This window comes from Macaca nemestrina, chromosome 8 (genome assembly GCF_043159975.1).
Source record: "Macaca nemestrina isolate mMacNem1 chromosome 8, mMacNem.hap1, whole genome shotgun sequence".
In the NCBI taxonomy this organism is placed as follows: Eukaryota; Metazoa; Chordata; class Mammalia; order Primates; family Cercopithecidae; genus Macaca; species Macaca nemestrina.
In genome coordinates this window covers 15,516,433-15,543,264 of record NC_092132.1, presented here as the reverse complement: position 1 = coordinate 15,543,264, position 26,832 = coordinate 15,516,433, and the positions used below count along the sequence as shown (strand labels likewise).

Here is a 26,832-nt window from a genome sequence, read left to right as displayed (position 1 = left end):
AGAGGGTGACAAGAGATTCCATACAAACACACTACAGGAAAAGAAGCGAGTAGAGGAATCAATTCAGGTAGAAAACATAGCTCAAGAAAAAGAATTGTTTTATGCCATGGAAGAATTTAAGATAAATACTTTAATAAGGCAAAACCTCAAACTGCAAAGATAAAACAACAGAAATATGTGAAGAGAGATTGCAAAGCTAAGGAAAGGAACTGAGATCACAACACAATATCTGAACTGATAAACTGGAAAGAATTATAGTTGATAGTTGAGTTATAGACATAGAGCAAAGACCTGCCGTGATCTCAGAGAATGCAGACGAAAAAAAATCAAAGATGCAGGAATTAGACAAAATAATATATGACAGTCCTACAGGACAATTGGTACCTGTGAGGTAGAGAATCTAACTAATAGAATATGAAAGATATTTAATTATTATAAGAGGAAAAATTCCTAAAAGAATTGAATCTGCAGCTCAGAAGGCACAGTGTCCCAGGAAAAGTGACACAGAGTGACTGAGACACGGGTATTGCCTGATTAAAGTGCTTAACTTCAAGGATGAAGAAATAATTCTTCAGGCATACATTTAGATGTACATGCAAAGAGTTTGGGAAAATTTGACTAGCCTTGATCTTCTTCAAGGCATAAAGAAGTCAACAGGAGACCTTTGCATGGCTACAAAAGACTGAGGGCAAGAAGGTGTTACCTAAAAATATAATCTCTCCCCAAGGAGTTCTTCAAGAATAAAGGCAACAGGCAAAGTTTCTCAAATATGAAGGGACTTGGGGAGTGAAGCACTACTGAAAAAATTATTTGATCACAGCCATTCAAGGAATAAAATAAAATGACTGGTAGTTAGCAATGAACAAATTTAAATAGACTGGAAATGGTGGCTCACACCTGTAATCCCAGCACTTTGGGAGGCCGAAGCGGGCAGATCAGTTGAGGCCAGGAGTTCAAGACCAGCCTGGCCAACATGGTGAAACTCCGTCTGTACAAAAAACAAATACAAAAACTAGCCGAGTGTGGTGGTGCATGCCTGTAATCCCAGCTATTCAGGAAGATGAGGCACAAGAATCACTTGAACCTGGGAGGTGGAGGTTGCAGTGAGCTGAGACCATGCCACTGCATTCCAGCCTTAGTGACAGAGCGAGACTCTGTCTCAAAAAAAATAAAGAATTAACACTAAACAGACATGAGGAATATGGTTACACTCCTTGGCAATTTACAAATAATAAAATAATTGGAGATAGGAGATGATAGAAGAGCAAGATGGGAGAAGAACTCATTTTCTTGCCTTTTTTAGCAAAAAATAAGTAAACACTGTCTAAAAGTGAAGACATGACGTGAGCAATAAGGATTACTGGAATACACTGGAGTGAACTAGTGATAAGGCACTGATTATTGTCATGTGGAAATGCGGGCCAAGGTGATTCTGATGAGACATCATATTTAAAATCTTGGTTGATGATTCTAGATGACAGGGAGCCTCTAAAGGATTTTAGGCAGAGGAGTGACATATAAAGGTTGCATTTTTTAAATTATTCCCCATGCCTGCTGTGATAAGAGCCTCCAGGATTCAAGGAGAATTTGAAGAGAACAAGATGGTGGCAGGACAACCAGCTGGGAGCAGTAGACCAGCTGTCCAGGTGAGAAGAGGAGGGCTATAGTGAGTCGGCTAGACTGTGTTGATTGGGGGTTAAGGGGAGAGAGAGGAGTCAAGGTGGACTCCCAGGTTTCAGCTTATGAGGCCAGGTGGCATTAGCAAATGACACAGAGAGCACAGAATGAGACAGATATATGACCAAGAAAATGTGATAAAATGTTAATAATGGAGGAATATGCACATACATACACACGTGGGGGCTAATATGAAACGTCAGAATCACAAAATGTTTCAAGAAAAAGAAAAAAAACCTCTTCTATATCCTTCACCCATATTCCCCAATTATTAATACTTTATCACATTTACTTGGTCATGTATCTATCATCAAGTCAACTTACTTTTTGTTGCATTTCAATATCAGTTACCGTTATCAGTACACTTCACCCAAAACAGTTCAAAATGCACACTGTTAACTAGAGTCAGTATTTGTTTTTATTATTTTGAAGTAAAATTTATACATAGTGAAATGCTTACATCTTTAACATACTATTTGAGGAGTTTTGACAAATATATAAACTCTTGTCAATATATAGAGTATTCCACCACCCCAAAACATTTCCTAAAGTCTCTACCCATTACTGTCTCTACTCCACCTGGAAATGCAGAGAGGCACAGCCCTCTCTCTTGCACCCATAAGGACACTCACAGCGTAGACTGGGCAAGGGCCGGTATCTCTGGACTGACTGCCCATCAGGGAGAGCTTAGGCCTCAGCCAGCTGCTGTAGCAATGAGAGAGTCCCATAGAGGGCAGACAAGGGCATCTTTGCTTCTAGATCCCAGGTTGACCTGGGATTATCCAGCTCCATCCTCAGCCCACACTCCTCCAGCAGGCCATAGGTGATGGCCAAACCCTCACTCTGGAGTGGGGCAAGGAGCTCGGGTTTGAGGGTGAAGGGAATGCTCCAGGGGTATCTGAAGTTCGGCTCCAGGATGCTCCTTACCTAGAAGAAGGATGATCAGACTCTACAGACCAGCCTTTAAGATCAGGAAGAAAAGGCTTCTACCCAGCGTCCAGGGGCCATGCAGGATAACAGAAGGAGCAAGAGCTTTGGGATCCAGAGGACCAGAAGTAACATGCTCGTCATATCCTATGATCCGCAGATCAAGTTATGGGAAATCAGGGAGCATTGGTTCCACATCTATGAAATGGTGAAAATAAAACTCTCCTCGTAGAATAGTGGTGTTTTTATTTCTAAATGTATATGCACATATGTAAGAATACAGTAAATGCATATAAAGGTACGTATTTATATGTACATATACTTGGAGAGAGAAAAACAGAGAAATTAGCAAATCATAACAGTGTAACTAGAGCAGAAGTAATTAGCAAATGGTAACAGTGTGAGTAGAGCAGGAATATTATATCCCCTTAGTCCTCAAAGTCCTGTGCTCCCATATGGCTATTTTAGACCATTGGGGAATGCTGCAGAGATTGCCATGGAAGCTAAGACCCTCCTGAGGGAGGCTCATACCCACTGGACCAGGTGTCCAGAAGGACACTGCAGCTAGGGATTTCCCAGTGGCCACCGTTGGATAAGGACTCCCCTCCCAGCATAAACCTGTATCATCTCTTTCCTCAGAATCTTTCTTCGTACCTCTAGTTCCCTCACCCTCTTCCCTGAACTTCTGGCCCCTGGGAAGTTCTCACCAGTTCCTGTTGCTGAAGCAGGATCCTCATCTCCACAGAACAGGCCAGCAAATCGTGTTGGATGTCATTCAGCACTGAGGGTGGAGGACATGTGGGGAAAGACAGTAGTGAAGAATCCAGATTTTTCCTCCCACCATAAAGCAGGAGACTCCCTGAGAGAATAACTCCAAAGTAGAGGAATAAAACCCATTAGACTTAAAGGTCAAGCTCCCTGCCCTGGGAAGCCCTTCAGAATGGTCTCCAGGATGCTAAATAAGAGGGACCAGAGGATGGGATTCAGGGGCTGAAGGCTGGAATCACCCACCTCCAGTGATCTGTGGATGAACATAAACTGGTGACTTCCTAGGCCTTAAACTCATTCTGTATCATATGGCAAGTTATCACAGTGAGCCCTCTGACCTTAGAGAGAGCTGTGATGTAAGGACGAAAGATCATGGCATTCAAAGGGTTTTGGACACATGGCATCTAACACAGCTTTTTGGGGGTCTGGGGACCAAACTTATGATTCTCCCATTCTTCCCTTTAATTAATCTTACCCATTATGGCTTCAAGGAGATAAAGAATGGGGTCCTTTGGGTTAAACCATGCACGGTTTGAATCCTGTTGAAGTTTCTTTAGGATGGCACCACCAGGGCCATCCAAATGACCTGAGCTGTCCAATTCCAGCTATAGAAGACAGGTATTATTGTTAATAAATAATACTAATAACAGTAACATTATATAATTTTCCTGTGTCTACTGGTGATAACCAAGGGGTAGGGGTGAGGGTTCTCTACCTCCTACCGGGGTTTCCAAGCAGCCTCAGTAGTGGGGGTGGCACTTTCTGGCCCATTGTGCCCGGCGCCAGAGTCCCGAGCCTTTCTCATTCCCCTGGCATCTTGCTTATTCTTCCTCCCCCCTGTAACTTGGGAGTCGTATCTCCTAACCAATCCCATTTACAGCTTACCAGACCTATGCAACTGTGGAGCCCCTCACCATGTCCATCAGGTCCTGTAGAGCCCCTCTGTCTCCGAGCATGGCCAGGATACTATAGAACACGACATCCTGAACATCCTTTGAGAGCTGAGCCAGTGTCTTTATTTTCTGGAAAACCTCCTCTTGTAGATGCTTGAAATCTGCTCTCAGGCATCATCAATGCCAACCAGAAAGTGGGGCAAGTATTTGATTAGAACATCCTTGAAATGATAGCCTGTTTGCATGAATATGAGCCAAACTCTTCCATCCCTTTCAGCTACTAACCAAAATTGTCTCTGCTAATGGCACACTTGAGCTCTGTGGATAGAGCTGTCATAGAAGCTAAAAAGATGGACAATCCAGCATTCTGAAAAGAGGAAATAGGATACTGGGAGCAGAGATTGAGCTTTTGAAAAGACATCATCACTAATGGAAGATAATGACAAAGTGGTCATTTCTAGGACATGTCAGGAATACTGTAAAATCTAGCACTGGGCTTTAGAGGCGAAAATCTTAGGTGCTCTGGAATCAGTTTCCATATTGGTTAAATGGGATGCTATGAGGATTAAAAGAGTTTATGTAGGCCAAGCATGGTTGCTCACACTGTAATTCCAGCTCTTTGGGAGGCTGAGATGGGGGGATTGCTTGAGGCCAGGAGTTCAAGACCAGCCTGGCCAACATAGTGAGATCCCATCTCAAAAAGCAAGAGAGAGACAGAGTTTATGTATGTAAGGCACTTGGCACATATAGGCTGCCCTTATTATCGGGCAACTTTGCCAGTATCCTCAAAGTCTATGAAGAATTAACCATGGGGTGGATGTTGGGGGCCCTCTGTTTCTCCCAGGAGGCATCAGGCGCCCTCAGGGTGATCTGCTTGGGATGACAGATCACTGGATTGGAAGCTCCAATGAGGCAAGAATTTATGTCTGTTTGGTTCACAGCCATAACTTTCAAGTTCAGAATAATGCTTGTTGTCCAATAAGTCCTCAATAAATGTTTGTTTGTTTCATGAGCAAAGTGTAAATTTGGAAGTGGATCTAGATTTCTGACTTGCCTGGAAACCACCAATTTAGGTGCTCAGATTTGCAGCTCCCACCTAGAAGCCCCAGGTTTCCCCTTAATAAATACTTACTTTGCCAGAAGGGTTCCTCTATTCTTCCTAGAAGGAGAATCAAGTCATCATCTCACTTCCTCATCCCCCCAAATTTGCTTTTCAGATGTTTTGGAGGGTTCTGCTCTCCTACCACCTCCTCCCTCTCACTTAACTTCTTCCTGCCCCCATCACCATTCATCCCTCCATGTTCTCAGCCTTTCTGGACCCTTTCCATTCCATATGACCAAGGGCCAGTCCCTAGGGCAGTGGTGGCAAAGGCAAGGCAGGAGCAATCTGCCCTACTTACCCCATGTGTGCAGGATGGGATCCCCACCACCACCTCCAGCAAACTCACACTCACCTACTGGGAGAATGCAAACTTGTTCGTATTCTAAAAAGAGAAATGAATTCCTCACCAAAGAGGCTCAAAGACTGGATTTCTCCAGTCTTCTGCCTTTCTTTCCCTGAACCCCTCTTCTCTATCTGTTCCAGCCCTTTTCCCAAGGGGCCAGACTCCAAGACCTTGGGTAATAGCACCAAAGGCAATCAGGTGAGTTTTTGTTGTGCAGATTGTCCTGGGAGGGGAGGGCCATATTCCACTCACTTGGCAAATGCCCTCTCAAAAATTTCGGTTTCAGAAATAGCTCTGGAAAGAGAAAGAAAAATGTTTACTCACCAAACGTTAGTCTACCCCTACTTTTCCTCTTCTACTCCTTTCCCTCTTGGTCTCACCTCTAACTCCTCTATCCTCCCCTTATTTCCCACATGTACCATCAGTTCAGTTGAAAAACTTCCCTAGAGAGATGGATCCCCAGGCAGCCTCTCTCCCCAACAGACTCACACCATTCCCAATGTTCAAAGGAGAAAGCCTGGTTTCCCTGTGGCCCCAGGGGACAGTGGCGCAGTCAGAGGAAGGGGTCAATTGCAGGAAATGGAGGAGCCTGATTGGGGGAAAGTTCTCTGTGGGTCTGTGTGGGCTGAGCCCAAGCAGGTCTCTTGTGGGAATTCAAAGGGGGTCAGGGATCAGCAGTGCCTCAGTTCTAGGCAAAAAAAAACTGCCAGAGGAGGATGAGCGAGATGGTGCAATAGAAGCCTACCTGGTTCATACACCCCACACAAACACCAAATTTTAACAACTGTCTGCACAAAGAAAAGCACGATCATAGAAGCAAAAATCAGGTGAGTAATCACAGTACCTGGTTTTAACTTCATATCTTTGGGCGAGGCATTGAAGAGGGTTGGAGAGATAGTATGAAATGATGGTAGCCACTCCTCACTCCTCGCAGCACAGGAGACTAGCCTCTGGGAAATTTTGTACTCTTGGGAGAGAGGGAGAGCACAGTGACTGGGTGAAAAACTTTACATTGAACTCAGTACTGCCTTGTCATAGCAGAGAGCAGAGCCAGGCTGGGCTCAATCAGTGCCAGTGCACAAAGGGAAAATTTGGATAAGACCCAGTCAAAGGGGAATTGCCCATTCCTTCTTTCAGAACTCAAGTTTCTTGGCAAGCCTCACAAATGCCAGCCAGAGTGCTCTGGAGTCCTAGGTAAACTAAAAGGTCAGTCTAGGACAGAAGGACTGCAATATTTAGGCAATTTCTAATGCTGAGCTGGGCTCAGAGCCAGAGGACTAGAGTGACATGTGACCTAAAGAGATACCAGCTGGGGTGACTAAAAAAAGGTGCTTGTGCTACCCCACTCCCAACCTCAGGCAGTGCAGCTCACAGCAATGAAAGTGTTTCATTCCCTTTGTTTAAGTGGAAGAGAGTGAAGAGTAGAGAGGATTCTGTCCCGCATCTGGGATGCCATCTCAGCCACAGTAGGATAGGAGACTAGGTAGAGTTGTGAGGCCCCCGTTCCAAGCCCTAGCTCCTGGACAACATCTCTAGACACCCCTGGGTGAAAAGGGAACCTACTGCCTTGAAGGGAAGAACACAGTCCTGGCAGAATTCATCATCTGCTTAATAAAGAACCACTGGGCCCTAAATAACCAGCAGCAGTACCCAGGTGGTATGTAGTGGGCCTTGGGCTCTGAGATGTACTGACCAAAGTTGTGACCCAGCATATTCCCAACTGTGGTGGCTATGGTGAAAGACTCCTTCTATTTGAGAAAAGCAGAGGGAAAAGTCAAGAGGAGGCTTTGCCTTGCATCTTAGGTACCAGTTCAGCCACAGTGGTGTAGTGCACCAAGCAGGCTCTTGGGGCCCTCAAGATCAGGTCTAGGGTCTTCAACAGCATTTCTGGACCTGCCCTGGGCCAGAGGAGAGCCCATTTCCCTAAAGGGTGAGACCCAGGCCAGACAGCATTTACCACGAGCTGACTGTTGAGCTCCTGGGCTGTCAGCAAACATATGCAGTGGCCTGGCAGAACCCCTCATGGGCCAGTGGTAATGGTGACCACAGAGAGAGCTTCTCTACCTGTGAAAAGGGGAGGGAAGAGTGGGAAAAACTTTGTCTTGTTATTTGAGTGACAGCTTAGCAGTAGTAGAGTAGAACATAAGGTAAATTTATAAGATTTTTTACTTCAATCCCTAGCTCCCAAACAGCATCTCTGCACTTACCCAGGTCCTGGGAAAACTCAGTGCTCTGAAGGAAGTGAAAAAACCTCACTGGTTTTGTCACCTGCTGATTGTAGAGCCCTAGGGCCTTGAGTGAACACAGGTGGCAGCCAAGTAGTGGTTACAGCAGGCCTTTGGTGAGACCCAGTTCTGTGCTGGCTTCAGGTCTAACCCAGTGCAGTGCCAGTGGTGGTGGACACAGGGGTGCTTGCATCACCACACTCCCAATTCCAGGTGGCTCAGCAGAGAGAAAGAGAGACCCCATTTGTTTGGGGGAAAGTAAGGGGAAAAAGCAAGAGTCTCTGCCTGGAATTCCAGGTAATTTTTCTGGATCTTATGCAAGACCACCAAAGCAGAACTTCTATGAGTCTAAAACAACCACAGAGATATTAAACAGGAAGTCCAAGTCCCTTTGAATACCTGGAAAGCCTTCTCAAGGACAGGCACTAACAAGCCCAGACTGAGAAGACTACAATAAATACCTAACTTGTCAATGCCTAGATACCAAAAAACACCTACAAGAATCAGGATTATCCAGGAAAACATGACCTCACCAATGAACTAAACAAGGCACCAGGGACAAATCCTGGGGAAAAAAAGAGACATGTGACTTTTCAGATAAAGAATTCAGAATAGTATTTTGAAGAAACTCAAAGAAATTCAAGATAGTATGAGAAGGAATTCAGAATTCTATCAGGTACATTTAAAAAAGAAATTGAAATAATTAAAAAGAATTAAGCAGAAATTCTGGAGTTGAAAAATGCAATTGACATACTGAAGAATGCAAGAGAGTCACTTAATAATAGACTTGACCAAGCATAAGGAAGTATTAGTGAGCTTGAAGACAGCCTATTTGAAAATATACAGTCAGAGGAACCAAAAGAAAAAAGAATAAAAAGCAATGAAGCACACACATATGATCTAGAAAATAGCCTCAGAAAAATCTGAAAGTTGTTGACTTTAAAGAGGACATAGAGAAAGAGATAGGGTAAGAAAGTTTATCCAAAGGAATAACATTAAATAATTTCCCAAACCTATAGAAAGATATCAACATTCAAGTACAAGTAAGTTATAGAACACCATGCAGATTTAACCCAAAGCAGACTACCTCAAGGCGTCTCATAGTCAAAGTCTCAAATATCAAGGATAAAGAAAGGATCCTAAAGCAGCAAGGAAAAAGAAACAAATAACATACAATGAAGCTGCAATATGTCTGGCAGCAGACTTTTCACTGGAAACCGTACAGGCCAGGAGAGAATGGCATGACATTTAAATTGCTGAAGAAAAAAAACTTTTATCGTAGAATAGTGTAACTGGCAAAAATATCCTCCAAGGATGAAGAGAAATAAAGACATCTCCAGACAAACAAAAGCTGAGTAATTTCATCAACACCAGACCTGTCTTATAAGAAATGTTAAAGGGAGTTCTTCAGTCTGAAAGAAAAGGACATTAATCAGCAAGAAGAAATCACCTAAAGATACAAAACTCACTGGTAATAGAAAGCACATGGAAAAACATAAACATTATAACACTATAATCGTGGCATGTAATACTCAAGCAGAAAGACTAAATGATGAATGAATCAAAAATAACAACTACAACAACTTTTCAAGACATAGTACAATAAGACATAAAGACAAACAACAAAAAGTTAGAAAGTGAGAAGGTAAAGTGTAAAATTTTTATTTTATTAGGTTTCTTTTTGCTTACTAGTTAATTTGCTTATGTAATCAATGTTAAGTTCTCATCAGTTTAAAATAATGGATTATGAGACAGTATTTGCAACTCTGACAGTAACCCCAAATCAAAAATCTTACAATGGGTACACAAAACATAAAGCAGAAAATAAAACACCACCAGAGAAAATCACCTTCCCTAAAAGGAAGGCCAAAAAGAAGAAAAGAAGGCCACAAAACAAACAGAAAACAAATAACAAAATGGCAGGAGTAAATCCCTATTTATCAACAATAGCATTAATTGTAAATGGGCTAAACTCATCAATCAAAAGATGAAGAGTGGCTAAAAGGATTAAAAAAAAAAAAAAAAAAACAAGATTCCATGATCTGTTGCCTACAAGAAACACACTTCACCTATAAAGATACACATAGACTGAAAATAAAGGGATGGAAAAAGATATTCCATGCTAAAGGAAACCCAAAAAAAAGGCAGAAATAGCTATACTTATGTCAAACAAAATAGATTTCAAGACAAAAACTGTAAGAAGAGACAAAAAAGGTCATTATATAAAGATAAGGGGGTCAATCTAGCAACAGGATATAATGATAGTAAATATATATGCGCTCAACACTGGAGTAACCAGATATATAAAGCAAATATTATTAGAGTTAAAGAGAGAGATATTATTAGAGCTAAAGAGAGAGAGAGCTAAAGAGAGATTCTTAGAGCTAAAGAGACAGTAATAGGTGAAGACCTCAACACCCTACTTTCAGCACTGAACAGATCTCCCAGAAAGAAACTCAAGAAAGAAACATGAGACTTATTCTGCACTATAGAACAAATAGACCTAATAGATACTTACAGAAAATTTCATCTAAAGGCTGCAGAATACACATTTTTTCTCCTCACCATATGGATAATTCTCAATGATACACCATGTTAGGTGATAAAACAAGTGTTAAAACATTCCAAAATATTGAAATAATATCAACCATCTTCTCTGACCACAATGGAATAAAACTAGAAATCAACAATAAGAGGAATTTTGGAAACTATACAAATACATGGAAATTAAACAATATGCTCCTGAATGACCAGTGGGTCAAGGAAAACATTAATAAGGAAATTGAAACATTTCTTGAAACAAATGAGACTGGAAACACATCATACGAAAAGCTGTGGGGCAAAGCAAAGCAGTACAAAGAGGCATATTTCTAGCTATAACTGGACAAATCAAAAAAGAAGAAAAATTTCATTAAAAACTACCTAATGATGCATCTTAAAGAACTAGAAAACAAGATCAAACCAAACCCAAAATTAGAAAAAAAGAAATAATAAAGATCAGAGTAGAAATAAATGAAATTAAAGTGAAGAAAACAATACAAAAGATCAATGAAACAAAAAGATCAATGAAACAAAAAGTTGGTTTTTTGAAAAGATATACAAAAATTGACAAAACTTTAGCCAGACCAATAAAAAAAATGGAGAGAACGCAAATAAATAAAATCAGAGATGAGAAAGGAACACTACAACTGATACAGCAGAAATTTAAAGGATCATTAGTGGCTACTATGAGCAACCATATGCAAATAAATTAGAAAATCTAGAGAAAAAGGATACATTCCTAGACATATAAAACCTACCAAGATTAAACCATGAACAAATTAAAAACCTGAACAGATCAGTACTGAGTAATGAGATTGAAGCTGTAATAAAAAGTCTCCCAGTAAAGAAAAGCCCAGGACCTGATGGATTCACTGCTGAATTCTACCAAACATTTAAAACGAAATATGAATACTAGTCTGACTCAAACTGTTCCAAAAAATAGAAGAGAGAATACTTCAAAACTCATTCTATGAGGCCAGTATTACCCAGATACCAAAACTAAACGAAGACGCATCAAAAAAAAGAAAAAGAAAAAAACCCTATAGGCAATATCTCTGATGAATATTGACGCAAAAAGTTTCAACAAAATACTAGCAAACTGAATTCAATGAAACATTAACAAGGTCATTTACAGCCAGGTGTCATGGCTCACACCTGTAATCCCAGCATTTTGGGAGGCCAATGTGGGCAGATTACTTGAGCTCAGGAGTTTGAGACCAGCCTGGGCAACATGGTGAGACCATGTCTCTACAAAAAATACAAAAATTAGCCAGGCATGGTGACACAGGCCTGTAGCCCTAGTTACTTGGGGGCTGAGGTGGGAGGATCATTTGAGCATGTGAGGCAGACATTGCAGCGAGCCATGTTCATGTCACCACACTGCAGCCTGAGCAACAAAGTAAAACCCTGTCTCAAAAAAAAAGAAAAGATTCATCATGAGCAAGTAAGATTTATCCCAGGGATGCAAAGATGGTTCAACATACACAAGTAAATCAATGTGATACATTATATCAACAGAATGAAGTACAAAAACCATATGATCATTTCGATTGATGCTAAAAAGCTATTTCACAAAGTTTAACATCCCTTCATGATAAAAAACCCTTTAAAAACCAGGTATAGAAGAAAGATACCTCAACATGATAAAATCCATATATGACAGAGCCACAGCTAGTTTCATACTGAGTGGGGAAAAACTGAAAGCCTTTCCTCTTAGATCTGGAACATGACAAGGAAGTCCACATTCATTATTGCTATTTAGCATAGTGCTGGAAATCTTAGCTGGAGCAATCAAACAAGAGAAAGAACTAAAGGGCATCCAAATTGGAAAGGAAGAAGTCAAATCATCCTTGTTTGCAGATGATATGATCTTATATTTGGAAAAACCTAAAGGCTCCACTAAAAAAACTATTAGAACTAAAAAACTATTAGAACTATTAGAACTAAAACTATTAGAACTGTATTCCTCAGTAAAGTTGAGGAATACAAAATCAACATACAAAAATCAGTAGCATTTCTATATGCCAACAGTAAACACTCTAAAAAAGAAATTTAAAAATTAATCTCATTGACAACAGGGATAAAATTAAACACCTAGGATTTAACTTAACCAAAGAAGTGAAAAGTCTCTACAATAAAAACTATAAAACACTGATGAAAGAAATTGAAGAAGACACGAAAAAAGTGAAAAGATATTCCATGTTCATGGATTGGGAGAATTACTATTGTTAAAATGTCCATACTCCCCAGAGCAATCTATAGATTCAATGCAATCCCTATCAAAACACCAATGACATTCTTCACAGTAAGAAAAAAAAAATTCTAAAATTCATATGGAACCACAAAAGACCCAGAATAGCCAAAGCTATCCTCAGCAAAAAGAACAAAACCAGAAGAATCACATTACTGGCTTCAAATTAAACTGCAGAGCTATAGTAACCAAAACAACATGGTACTGCCATAAAAGCAGACACAAAACCAATGGAACAAAATAGAGAACTTAAAAACAAATCTATGTACCTACAGTGAACTCATCTTTGACAAAGGTGCCAAGAACATACAATGGAGAAAGGACAGTCTTTTCAATAAATGTTGCTGGGAAAACTGGATATCCATATCCAGGAGAATGAAACTAGACCCCTATCTCTTACCATACACAAAAATCAAATCAAAATCATTTAAAGATTTAAATATAAGGCCTTAAACTATGAAACTACTAAAATAAAACATTAAGGAAACTCTTCAGGACAATGGTCTGGGCAAAGATTTCTTGAATAAATAACCCACAAGCACTGGCAACAAAAGCAAAAGTAGACAAATGGGATCACATCAAGTTAAAAAGCTTCTTCACAGCAAAGGAAACAATTAACAAAGTGAAGACACAACCCGCAGAATCGGAGAAAATATTCGCAAACTACCCATCAGAGAAGGGATTAATAACCAGAATATTTAAGAAGCTCAAATGACTCCATATAACTAAATCTAATAATCTGATTGAAAATGGGCAAAAGATGTGAGTAGACATTTCTCAAAAGAAGACATACAAATAGCAAACAGACATATGAAAATGTGCTTACATCATTGATCATCTGAGAAATGCAAATCAAAACTACAATGAAATATCATCTCAGCCCTGTTAAAACGGTTTATATCCAAAAGACAGGCAATAACACATGCTGGGGAGGATGCAGAGAAAAGGAGAATCTCATATGCTGTTGACAGGAATGTAAATTAGTACAACCACTTTGGAGAACAGTTTGGACCTTCCTCAATAAACAAAAACTAGAGTTACCATATGATCCAGCAATCTCACTGCTGGGTATATACACCAAAAGGCAGGCAATCAGTATACCAAAGAGAGATTTAAGAACAAACAAACCATGTTTGTTGCAACACTGTTCGTAATAGTCAAGATTTGGAAACAAACTAAATGTCCATCAACAGATGAATGTATAAAGAAAATATCATCCATATACACAATGGTATACTATTCACCCATAAAATAAAGAATGAGATCCTATTATTTGCAAAAACATGAATGAAACTGGAGGTCATTATGTTAAGTGAAATAAGTCAGGAATAGAAAGACAAACATCTTATGTTTTCACTTACTTGTGGGATGTAAAAGTCAAAACAGTCAAACACATAGAGATAGAAGGATGCTACCTGAGACTGGGAAGGGTGGTGGGGGGCCTGGGGGAGAGGTAAGGATGGTTAATGGGCACTTTTAAAAAGCTAGAAAGAATGAATAATACCTAGCATTTGATAGCACAACAGGGTGACTACCGTCAAAATAATTTAATTGTACATTTTTTAAAAACTAAAACAGTATAACTGGATTGCTTATAACATGAAGGATAAATGCCTCAGGAGATGAATACTCCATTTTCCATGATGTGATTATTACACATTGCATGCCTGTATCAAAATATCTTGTGTACCTTATAAATATATATACCTCCTGTGTACTCACAAAAATAAAAAAATAAAAAGACCAGGCTTTGGAACTCACCATCTTGAAAGGTTCTCTGTTCATCATCATCTGAGATGAGAATGGCTGAATGGAAAGAACTTCCATTAGGAGAGTTGAGGTTATTCCTGCCTGAGTCTTTCCCACAGCCCCAACCTGGACCAGGGAACCCCTTGTATCAAAACCACTGGGACGCCTGTTAAATCTGACCCCTGGCCTCACTCTGTGCCTTCTGAATCACTTTGAAGGGTGCCATAAAATCTGTATTTAAATAAGCAATTTAGGTAATCATTTTGCCATCCAACATTTGGAAATTACCTTGATAGAGTAAAGGAATTCAGCTCCCTTTGACCTTCACTAGGTAGGATTGCTTCCTGCTGCCCTTTTCTTACTGACCTGCCTTACTTACCACTCTCAATCTGGCATCTTCTTGGATGATTTCACATTCCATGTAGAGAAATATGCTGAAGTCTGAAACTCACCTAACACTAAAGTGTAAGTGTTCAACAGGGGAAAGAGCCTATGAAGAAGACAAAAAGGTTGTATAAGGGTTGAAAAGTGTGAACTGAATGAAGTTAGAGGAAAAGCTAACCTCACAGCAGTGACTGCAAGTCGTGTTCTGACTACTAGCGGGGAAAGTGGCACTCCTCTATGTCAGACGTCTCATCTGTAAAATGGAAATGAGATCTTCTCTCCCTAGCTGATGCAAGGAATGGAGATACATGTCCAGCAATGTAACTGACACCAATTCATCTTCACCCTCTCCAGTTCATCAGGATCTTTCCCCTAGCCTGAGAACAGGCTTAAGTCTTCACCATCTCGTAAACTCCCTTTCCAAAGCTAAGTATCCTCCTTTAGTTATCTCCTCCTCCCACCTATTGTCTCCTCACAGCCAACTTCCTTCAAGAACCATCTACACACTGGTTCCTCACTTCCCCTCTTTGCATTCACACTTCAACTACTGTAGTTTATTCTCCAATGAATCTACCTGGCTTCAGTCACCAATGAATACTGACTTGATTCTATCTGGATACTACCACATCATGTTTTGTGGGGTCTTCTTTTACCTGACCACATCATTCTTTGTTTGTTGTTGATGATGATGATATTTTGAAACTACAGCTCCTTTTCTTTTCCTTCTGTTAAAATCATCTTATCATTCACCATGACCTTTGGTAGTGCCACCATCTCATGGTGCCCTTCGCAGGAGTCTCTGACCTCTCCCGAGAGTGGGAATCCCATTCTCACCCCTTCTCCTCATTAGAGAGTTGCTTTGGATATGGTCAGTCTTTCCAGAAGCCAGAGTCTACTAACTGAAAGATTGGAGAGAGTTCAGCCTCATTCTGTCTACGGCCACTGGTGGGAGGTAACTGACATCAGGACATTCCCTTGACCATGTTGCAGTGCGGATACTATAGGCAGTAGAGTGTGAGAGTGAGTGTGCGAGAATGAGGAGCTGAGCTCGATCTGTATTTGAATGAGCTCTAGCTGGGACTCAGCATTTGGGAAGGGAGAGAACAAGGACTCTGAGAGCCGGTTGTGTTCCCAGCACTCACCATCACACCCAGGTATGCAACTGACACAGATGCTTCTGCCCACATGGAGTCAAAACCCAAAGTGTGTGTGGTCAGGAACTGTGCATTTTGAGGCTGATGAAGGAGGGAAAGATGTAGATAAAATTCAGGCTTATGTTCTTAGGGCATTGTGTGTGCAGTTTTGTTTGTGATTGTGATGTTGTTACCTCATAGGACCTTAATATGGGATTATGGGTAAGCTTGGGTAATTCTCTGTGACTGAAGAGTTGCTGAGGGTACTTAAGTGAATAAGGATGGTTAGGAGTAGGGTTGGAATTTGCCCAGTGCTAACAACACTCCAAGATGAACAAGTTGGATTATTTTGCATGTATGAGGCTGTCTCTGTATCTCCCAGTAGCAGCATTTCAGCCAGGCCATGCTTGGAGGTACCTCTGTGTGGTAAGATGGGTGTGTGCCCTGGACAGTAAGAAATGTGCATGCTTCTCCTTGGATAGGCAGAGCAAAGATTGCATATTATGGCTATTTTCCTCTTGCTTCTCTCTCTCAGGAGAAGTAGACACCCCCCTCCACCACCATCTGCCTTGCTGAGCTCTGCTTACTCCCACCTTTCTCCTTGATAACCAGCTGTTTTCTCTTATAAGCCATCACCATGCCCTTCTGCAGAGTCAGCGCCTTCTTCTTCACTCTGAGACTCTCTCCTTGGCCTTGACCCTGGGGAGAGAAACCAGACAATACAGTATTAAATGTATGTAATTTTAAAGGTCAGATGGCTCTAGAAAGCTCATGAGGAAAACCACCAGCATTCCCTGCTCTCATCCTCCCTACTGCTGACTTGTGATTTCCAATCACTGCTCTTTCTTCCTTGTTTCATCCTGTGCTCATCTTCCCATTTCTCAATTTCATGTTGATATTGCAATGTTTTTATTTCTTTCCAGATTTAACTATTTATTCTCTTTTTGATTATGATGAATTTGTTTTCCTTCTCTTTCCTCATTCCTTATTTCCCTTCTCCTATCTTCCTAAAACATGAATATCCCAATTTTTAAGGTAATATTCACTGTTTATACTTGGACAAAACTGCTTTTCACCACTCCCATCTTTCCTTTATCACCACATTCAGTTAATGTGATGTCCCTGTGCCTTCTCTGTTTCTTTACTCATTCTCTCCAGAGGAGATGGGGGACACATTTTTTTGAGAACTTGTGCGTCTAAAAACATTTTTATTGTACCTCTCACACTTGATTGCTATTTTGACTGGTCATACAATTCTTGGCTGGAATTCTCTGGAATATGACTTTATTTCCCTTTTAGAAATATTTATTGTTGTCTTTTTGAGGTAAGTGTTCTGAAAATTCACTCTTAAGTTTTATGGGGTAGATCTATGTTGACTCAAGAAACCATGCCTTCAGTGGACATTTTCATTCTGGAAACACATTCTTTGGGTCTCAGAACCTTCCTTGTATTTCCTCCTAAAAGATTTTCCACATTGCATTATGTCTGTGTTCTCCCCTTCTGGAACTCCTATTATTCAGGAGTAGTTAAATCTCCTTGACTGATCCTCAAGTTTTGTTTTGTTTTAATTGAGACAGTGTCTCATTCTGTTGCCCAGGCTGGAATGCAGTGGCACAATCATGGCTCACAACAGCTGCAACTTCCAGGTTCAAGCAATTCTCCCACCTCAGCCTCCCAAGTAACTGGAACTACAGGCATGCGCCACCACATCTGGCTAATTTTTTGTTTATATTTTATAGAGACAAGGTCTCACTATGTTGCCCAGGCTGGTTTTGAGCTCCTGAGCTCAACCAATCCACCTGCATGAGCCTCCCAAAGTGCTAGGATTACAGGCATGAGCCACTATGCCTAGCCTCCAAATTTTTTTAATGAATATTCTCCTGTCTTTTTGCTTACTTTTTCCTGGAAATTTCTTTGATTTTGCTTTTTGATTCTTCTATTTAAGTAAAAGAATAATAAATTTCTACTACTCTATTTTTAATTTCTAAGAGCTATAAATACCCTTTTTACAGAGCATTATTCTTTCATGAAAATAAAATATTATCTCTTTAATGGGATCAAGTATTTCTTACCTTCCTATGTTGTTTTTGTTTCCTCTAATTTCCTAATTTCAAAGTGTTTTTGTTTTGTGTTTTAGGCTTTCCTCAAGTGTCTGTGATTTTTTTCTGTTTCGCTAACAAGTGAAGCATGAAAGCTGCTAAGTGTGCCTAGGCAGGGCATGTTGAGTAGAGGTTTCACTTTGGGGCAACCAGGCAGGGATTAAACTATCTCTTTGGAGTCTCCAGTCGTTGGGGGATTTTTAGTTATTTCTTCTGTACTGGTTAATTTTCCTAGGAAATAATTCTTCAATATCCTGCCTAGGCTGTGTGTTGTGGGGGTAGAAAGGGTAGAGACATGATGCCTGGAGCTGAATGGGGAAAGGGACTCAATGTTCCCACTCTCAATGAGGACTTGCACCTATTTCCCTTTTCCAACATGGCTTCTCACTCCCACCCTTCACTGTAACTAGTCTCCGTAAATCTAGAATCCACAGGGAAAAAGTTTTCCACAAGATCTTCTGCCAGAGTGGTGAGGGTAGGTGCCTGGCTATGCAGAGGTGGGAAGGGATTTGGGCTCTGAGTATTCCTTATAAAGATTCCCTGGAGTGATTATTACACATTGTATGCCTGTATCAAAATATCTCACGTACCCCATAAATGTATAGATCTACTATATACCCACAAACATTTTTTAAAAAATTAAAAAGATTTCCAATCAATATTCTTACTTTCAGTCCCACCTATACCCTATCTTCAGAGATAGCTAGTGCCTCCGATTCCTGAACCGTTTGGGGATTCTTGTTTCTAGACTTTCTTCCCTGCTGCAGGTGGGGGTCCACTATTCCAGCTTTCCGGAGTCTGTTACCATTTGTCTAATTTTTAGCAGTAACTCACTGGCATTGGGAAAGTTAGTATGCATATCAGGTTTCTTCTTTAGTTTCTAAAGCTCTTAAGTAAGGACAAATTACACAGACATAGTGTAAAAGCACATTATAACACACACAAACTTTATATGTCCTTGACCCATACTTAATCTGAATATTTGATAAATGAATTTATTTATATTAAAAATATTATACTTGGTTATTGTGAATGACTCGTGTAAGTCACATGTTCTTGAAAATACTTTGATCTCACTCCTTGAAATATTTCTCATCAGGTTATCTTAAAGTACTTTAACAACTGGGGTTTGGTGCTAGTGGTCCCACATCTCTTCCAGCCACAAAACTAGACTGTATATAACACAGAGGTCACACACTTGCATTCTGCAGAATTTATCATTTACCCAAAGCAAAACACAATACTAAATAATTAAATATATTTCTGATTTTGTCAATACTGCATGACCCCATAGTAAAACACTATAATGGAGGATATTAGAATATACTCTCAGATCAGAAGTCAGGATATACTGACAGGTAAGAAGTGGGAAATAATGACTCCATCCTTTGTAATCCCTGGAAACAGAGTCCAGAGCCCTCTAGGAAATGAAGCTTGGCTGCCAGGATGGGCTATATGTTTTGTACTTCAATCCCACTTCAGGACAACTTTATACCTTGCCATAGGTAATCCAAAGAGAAATTTTCCCTAAAATATTCACACCACTGCTATTGTACAGCACAGTATTGTTGATCAGTTCAACAGCTTCTGTCACCACGTACAGGTTGTCCCCTCTCCTCCGGCACTCCTTCAGAAATGATGGCTCTGGATCCAACAGTTTCCTGGGGATTTAAGGAAGGAGGAGGAGAGTCAGAGTGGGAAAGCAATGCCTTTTCAGGTTACCCTGGGGGCCCTTCTCCTCAAGACCTGGGAGGGGTGCAATGCCTTTGGACCCTGAAAGGTGAGCCCCCAGTGGGTGTTAGGGCAGCAGAAAGTTTTATCTGACATACAGAATGAAGGAGATCCTATTGATGGTGGTTCAGGTGTGAGGGTATATGTACCATATTGTTAAAGGCATCTGCATTTTGCTAAATTATACTGGTCCTGTTAAGGGGTAATTTATAGAATTTCAACACTAGGGTCTCTCAGAAAAAAAAAGGCTAGAAGCAGACAGGTCCAGATGATTGAGAACGGTCTTTAGGAAGTCCTGTTGTCAAAGCTGGGTATTCACATCAAACATGTCCATTAGCACAATCAGGGTGGGCTGGAGAGCAGACAGATAAAGTGGGATGAAGAAGGGAAGACTCTGGATGATTTTATGACCTTTACAGATTTACTGCCCTTGGTGGGTGGATTGGTAGGGCTGACTTGATGATGTAGTTTCTGGGGATACATATGAATGGTTTGAAGTACTGAAGACAGATTTCATTTCTATTTCAGTTCTTTCTGAGGCTCAACCTTGATTCTACTCAAGGCACCCATGGAGTCAGTGTCCTAGATAACAGTCATGTGGAATATTGAGGGATTCTTAATTTGCCTTTCAGTAGAGGAGGTTACTGAGCACACAATATTAGGTTTTGTCATTGCTGTCTTCTTACCATGTCCTTAGATGCTATGTTATGTGACAACTACTTATCTTCCAAGCTTCATGTTATATCTCCTTTATCCTGGTTGTCTAGGCTTCCAACTCACTGACCTTGCCACTTATCCTTCATTAGAAGGGTAAGAGTAAGAGTTTTACTTTGGCAGAATCACCCTTCCCCCAAGCACCATCACAACATGGATGGAGTTCCCCTGGGCCCACAATCTCTTCAACAGGAAAAAAGAGAGCCAAAGTAGCTATCCAGCTTCAAAAAGCATTCCAAAGCACATCCTAGGAGGTCCAGCTCTGTCCCATGTCACAGAGAACATTGAGGGAATCGGCAGGACTGGACCACCTGGGTCACCTAGAAGCAAAGAAGTGGTCAAGGCTTCAGCAATCATTGCATGGATCTTGGCAGTGACACTGCATTCCTACTAGCAGTGGCACCCAATCAGAGAGACCAGCCAGCAGCTTGCCCGCCTGTAGACCCAAGCCAACCAAATTGTCTGGCCAGGAAGTATGGTAGGCAGTTTCTGTCTGGCTTGCATCCTTAGCCAGTGGTATAGCCTCACTGTGGAGGTCAGTCTCAGAGCCCAACCTAAGTTCCTTGTGAGACAGGAAAGCCAGCCAGCAATGCTGCCTAACTGTGGAGCACAGCCTCTGGTCCCAACAGACCAAGGATCCTCCACAACTCTGCCCAGCCTCAGGGCCCAGCCTAAGACTTTGCCCAAATAGGAAGGCCAGCCAGCAACCACACCTAACTGCAGAGCACAGCCTCTGCCCTGGCCTGAACAGGAAGTCCAAACAGTGAAGCTTTCCAAGTTCAGAGCCCAGCCCCAGGCCCTGCTCAAGCAGGAAGTCAAGCTGGTAACTCTGCCTAACTGTGGAGCATAGTCTGTTACCCTGCCTCATGAAGGAGCCTGATCAAGAACCCAACACAGCCTTGAAGTTCTGCCTGCAACCACACCCAAATGTGGGGACACAGGCTACAAACCCAGCCAATCTAGGAGTTCAGTGACCATGACTGACCATGGAGCAAAGTGAGTAGCCCTACCTGGATCAAGTTCCCAGTCAGTGACCCAGCACAAGCACACAGTGCAGCCTGTGCCTCTACCCACACATGGAGCCCAGCCTGTGGCCTGCCCAACTACAAAGCACAGCCTGAGACCATCACCAATTACAAAACCTAGTCTGTGGCTCCATCTGAACATGGCATTCAGCCAGCAGCACACCCAGTCAGGGAGCACTTCATGGGCCCCCACCCAACCAGGGGCAATTTCAGAGCCCAGCCTAAAGCCCTGCCCAATTATATACCTTAAATAACAGTATCACAAGGAGCACAGGCTGCAACAACATCTGACAAGAGGTGATTGTGGGGTCCAGCCAGTGGCCCCACTTGACCACAAAGCCAGTCAAAATCCCCACCCTATGAGGGAGCCCAGCCAACAGCTCTTCCTGATCACAGAACCCAGCCAGTGATCCAGCCCAACCATGAGCACAGCCAGCAGTTCCACCTCAGAGTGTGGGCAGTGGCTGCACCAACTAGAGAGTGTGAATAGCAACCCACACTTACTCATGAACACTAACAGCCAGTCCATCTAGAACCAAAGGCTGGACTGACTGGTGAAGGTCTATCTCTACTGATATGAACTTGTTAAGGCTAGAAGAAGTGGCTGCTGCCTCAAAAGCACAAAAAGAAATGCAAGATACAAGGATTATGAGGTATCAGGAAAACGTTATACCACCAAAGGAAACTAATAAAACGCCAATGACTGACTCTAAAGAAATGGAGATCTATAAACCAACTGACAAAGAATTCAGAAGTTCAATGAACTACAAGAAAATACAGATAGACGATGAAACAAAATTAAGAAAATAATATACAAAATTAGTTCCACAAAGAAATAGAAACCATTAAAAAATCCTACAGATAAAGAATACAGTAACTAAACTGAAAAAAAATTAGGAAAGTTTCAACAGCAGATTCAATCAAGCAAAAGGAAGAATTAGTGGACTCAAAGACAATTTGAAAGTACCCAGTCAGAGGAATAAAAAGAAAACAGAATGCAGAGTGAAAAAATATATATGGCACTTATGGGATACCATCAAGTGAAACAAAATATAATATTCTCCAGAAACATAAGAGAGTGAGAAAGAGATAAAAAGCCTATTTGTAGAAATAATGATAGCCAAGGGCAGTGGCTTACACCTATAATCTCAGCACTTTGGGAGACCAAGGTTGGAGGATCACTTGTGTCCAGGAGTTCACAACCAGCCTGAGCATAATATTGAGACCATGTCTCTCCAAAAAATAAAAATTTAAGCAAGTTGGTGGCACACACCTTGAGTAGCTAGGACCTGTAGTCCTAGCTACTCAAAAAGCTGAGGTGGGAGGATCACTTCAGCCCAGGAGGTAGAGGCTGCAGTGAACTAGGATCGTGCCATTGCACTCCAGCCTCAGTGACAGAGCAAGACCCTGTCACAAAAGAGAGGAGAGGAGAGGAGCAGAGAGGAGAGGAGAGGAGAGGAGGAAACTCCCAAATTTTGAGAGAGAAGGGGGCATCAAGATTTGTGACACTAAAAATTTCCCAAATAGGTTCAACCCAAAAGGGTCTACACCAAGGCACAGTACAATTAAATTATCCAAAGTCAAAGATAAAGAGAAAATACCGAGCGTAACAAGAGAAAAGCTACTCATTACATACAGGGGAGTATCTATGAGACAATCAGCAAATTTCTTAGGAGAAACCTGGCTAGGAAAGGATGATATATTCAAGATACTGAAAGAAAAAAAAACTGCTGTCTTGTTCTGTTTTCTGTTGCTGTAAGAGAATATGACAGACTGGCTAAATTATATAAAACTGAAGTTTATTTGGCTCATGATTCTGGAGGCTGGGAAGCCTCAGAGCATGGCACCAGCATTTGGTGTTATGTCATCTCATAGAAGATGGTGAAAAGCAGAAGCAAACACACAAGACAAAGAGAATATAAGCGCTGAACTTCACCCTTTTGTCAACAGCCCACTCCTGCAAAAACTACCCACCTCCCACAATAATGATATTAATCCATTCATGAGGGCAGAGCACCTTACAAGAAATGCAAAAGGGAATTCTTCAAGTTGAAATGAAAATATGTTAATTAACAACATAAAACACATGAATGTGTAAAATTCGTCAGTAAAGGAAAATATACAATCAGAGTCAGAATTCTGTAATATTCTAAATGTGGTACATAAATGATTTTCAACTCTGGTATAAAAATGTTTTAAGTATATTAAAAATAACTCTACAATAATTTGTTTTTAGATATACAGTATAAAAATATGTAAATCATAATATCAATAACCTAAAATATCAATGAGGGGAAGAAGTAAAGGTATAATGCTTTTTATGCAATCAAAATTAAGCTGAAGGCCAGGCATGGTGGCTCATGTCTGTAATCTCAGCATTTTAGGAGTCCAAGGCAGGCAGATTACTTGAGGCCAGGAGTTCAAGACCAGCCTGGCTAATACGGCAAAACCCTGTCTCTAATAAAAATACAAAAAATTTGCCAGTTGTAGTGGCACACGCCCATAGCCCCACATACTTGGGAGGTTGAGGCATGAGAATTGCTTAAATCTAGGAGGCAGAGGTTGCAGTTAGCTGAGATTGTGCCACTGCATTCCAGCTTGAATGACACAGTGAGACTGTCTCAAAAATGTCCAAAATAGGTTGACCCCCCAAAAAAAATTAATCCCCCAAAATTAAGTTATCAGCATAAAATAGGATATTATAACTATAAGATATTTTATGTAAGCCTCATTGTAACTACAAAGGAAAAACCTGTAGTAGGTATGCAAAAGATTAAGAGAAAGGAATCAAGCATCCTACCACAAAAAGTAATCAAATCACAAAGGAAGATGGCAGGTGAGAAAAAAGGAAAGAAAAAAACTATAAAAGTCATAAAACAATTAAAATGACAATAGCAAGTAGTTACCTATCAATAATTATATTAAATGTAAACAGATTAAATTTTCCAAACTAAAGACAGAGTGGATAAATATATAAGAAAGCAAGATCCAATGACTTGTTGCCTAAAAGAGATTCGTGTTAGCTTTAAGGACACACAGGCTGAAAGGGAAGAGATGGAAAAAGAAATTCTAATGCAAAAGATGGCCAAAAAAGAACAAGGGTGGCCATACTTACATAGACACACACACACACACACACACACACACATTATTTATATATATATATATACACACACATATATGTCACATAAAATGGACTTAAGTCAAAAACTGTAACAAGATAGAAGAATGTCATTATATAATGATACTACTATAAATATGCACGAAACATCAGAGCACATAAATATGTAAATCAAATATTAACAAAACTAAAAGGAGAAATAAAGAGCAATACAAAATTAGTAAGAGACTTTAATACCCACTCTAATGGCCACATCACCCAGAAAAAAAAAATCAATGCAAAAATATAAGACTTGAAAAAAATATTATAAACCAAATGAGCCTAACAGACATATACAGAACATTCCATCTAACAGCAGCAGAATACAAATTCTTCTCCAGAGCACATGGAACATTCTCCAAGATAGACCATATGTTAGGCCACAAAACAAGTCTTAACAAATTTAAGAAGACAGAAATTATTTCAAGTATCTTTTCCAATAACAATGGCACAAAACTAGAAATAACAAGGAATTTCAGAAAATTCACAAATATGTGGAAATTAAACTGAACAATCAGTGGGTCAAAGAAGCAATCAAAAGGGAATTCAAAAAATATCTTACACAAACAAAAATGAAAACACAACATACCAAAACTTATGGGATACGGCAAAAGCAGTTCTAAGAGGAAAGTTTATAAACACCCACATTAAGAAAATAGAAATAATTCAGATCAACAACCTAACTTTATACCTTAAAGAACTAGAAAAGAAGAACAGACTGGGCACAGTGGCTCACACCTGTAATCCCAGCACTTTGGGAGGCCAAGGCGGGCAGATCACAAGGTTAGGAGACCGAGACCATCCTGGCTAACATGATGAAACCCCATCTCTACTAAAAATACAAAAAAAAAAAAAAAAAAAAATTAGCCAGGTGTGGTGGTGGGTGCCTGTAGTCCCAGCTACTTGGGAGGCTAAGGCAGGAGAATGGCGTGAACCCAGGAGGCGGAGCATGCAGTGAGCGAAGATCACACCGCTGACCACTGCCCTCCAACCTAGGCAACAGAACAAGACTCTGTCTAAAAAAATAAAAATAAATAAAAAAAAGATTAGAGCAGAATAAATTAAATGGAAAATAGAAAAACAATAGAAAAGGTAATAAAACTGAGGGGTTTTTGAAAAAAATTAAAAATTGACAAACCCTTAGCTAGACAAACCAAGAAAGAAGAACTCCAATAAATAAATTTATAGTTAAAAGGAGACATACAAATGATGCCACAGAAATAAAAAAGATCATGAGAGCCTATTATCAACAATTATATATCAACAAACTGGGGCATCTAAGAGAAATGGATAAATTCCTAGAAACATATGACATATTGAGATTGACTCATGAAGAAACAGAAAATATAAACATATCATTAACAAGTAAGGTGATTGAATCAGTAATCAAAAAAGCTCCCAAAAAACATGCCCATGACCGAATGCCTTCACTGGTGAATTCTACTAGACATTTAAAGAAGATTACATCAATGCTGCTCAAACCAAAAAACTGAAGAGGAAAGAATAATTCAGATTCATTGTGCAAGGCCAGCATTACTCTAATACCAAAGCCAGATAAGCACATTACAACAAGAAAAGAAAATTACAGGCCAATATATCTGATAAACATAGATGCAAAAGTCCTTAACAAAATTTTAGCAAACCAAATTTAACAGCACATTAAAAGGATCGTACAGCATAATCAAGTGGAATTTATCCCTGGAATGAAAGGATGGTTCAACACATGCAAATCAATAAATACAATACAACATACTGACATAATCAGGGACAAAAACCATATGATCACCTCAGTAGATGTAGAAAAAGCATTTGGTGAAATTTATCATCCTGTCATGATAAAAACTCTCAGCAAATTACATATAGAAGAAATGTACTTTAACATAATGAAAGCTATACATGGTCATAATAAAGTCCACAGCTAACATTATGCTCAATGTTGAAAAGCTTTTCCTTTAAAATAAGGAACAAAACAAGAATGTCCACCCTCACCACTTCTCTTCAGTATAGCACTGGAAATGCTAGCCAGTGAAATTAGGGAAAAATAAATAAATAAAAGGCACCTAAATAGGAAAGAAAGAAGTAAAATTATCTCTTTACAGATGATATTATC

The 26,832-nt window shown here is 40.3% G+C and overlaps 1 protein-coding gene across 1 annotated transcript in view; it reads right to left on the bottom strand.

The window, feature by feature from the left end:
• Positions 1–2,077: 2,077 nt before the first annotated feature.
• Positions 2,078–26,832, bottom strand: part of LOC105492809 (gasdermin C) — a 41,352-nt gene continuing 16,597 nt past the window's right edge. Inside the window, exons 5-15 of the mRNA XM_071067832.1 lie at positions 19,588–19,753; positions 16,587–16,692; positions 14,489–14,533; positions 6,555–6,677; positions 5,963–6,004; positions 5,720–5,749; positions 5,398–5,424; positions 4,287–4,426; positions 3,848–3,977; positions 3,312–3,385; positions 2,078–2,604 (exon numbers count right to left, since the gene is read on the bottom strand). Coding sequence (XP_070923933.1) covers positions 2,365–2,604; positions 3,312–3,385; positions 3,848–3,977; positions 4,287–4,426; positions 5,398–5,424; positions 5,720–5,749; positions 5,963–6,004; positions 6,555–6,677; positions 14,489–14,533; positions 16,587–16,692; positions 19,588–19,753 — 1,123 coding nt within the window. The 3' untranslated portion in view covers positions 2,078–2,364. The remainder of the gene's footprint in view (positions 2,605–3,311; positions 3,386–3,847; positions 3,978–4,286; positions 4,427–5,397; positions 5,425–5,719; positions 5,750–5,962; positions 6,005–6,554; positions 6,678–14,488; positions 14,534–16,586; positions 16,693–19,587; positions 19,754–26,832) is intronic.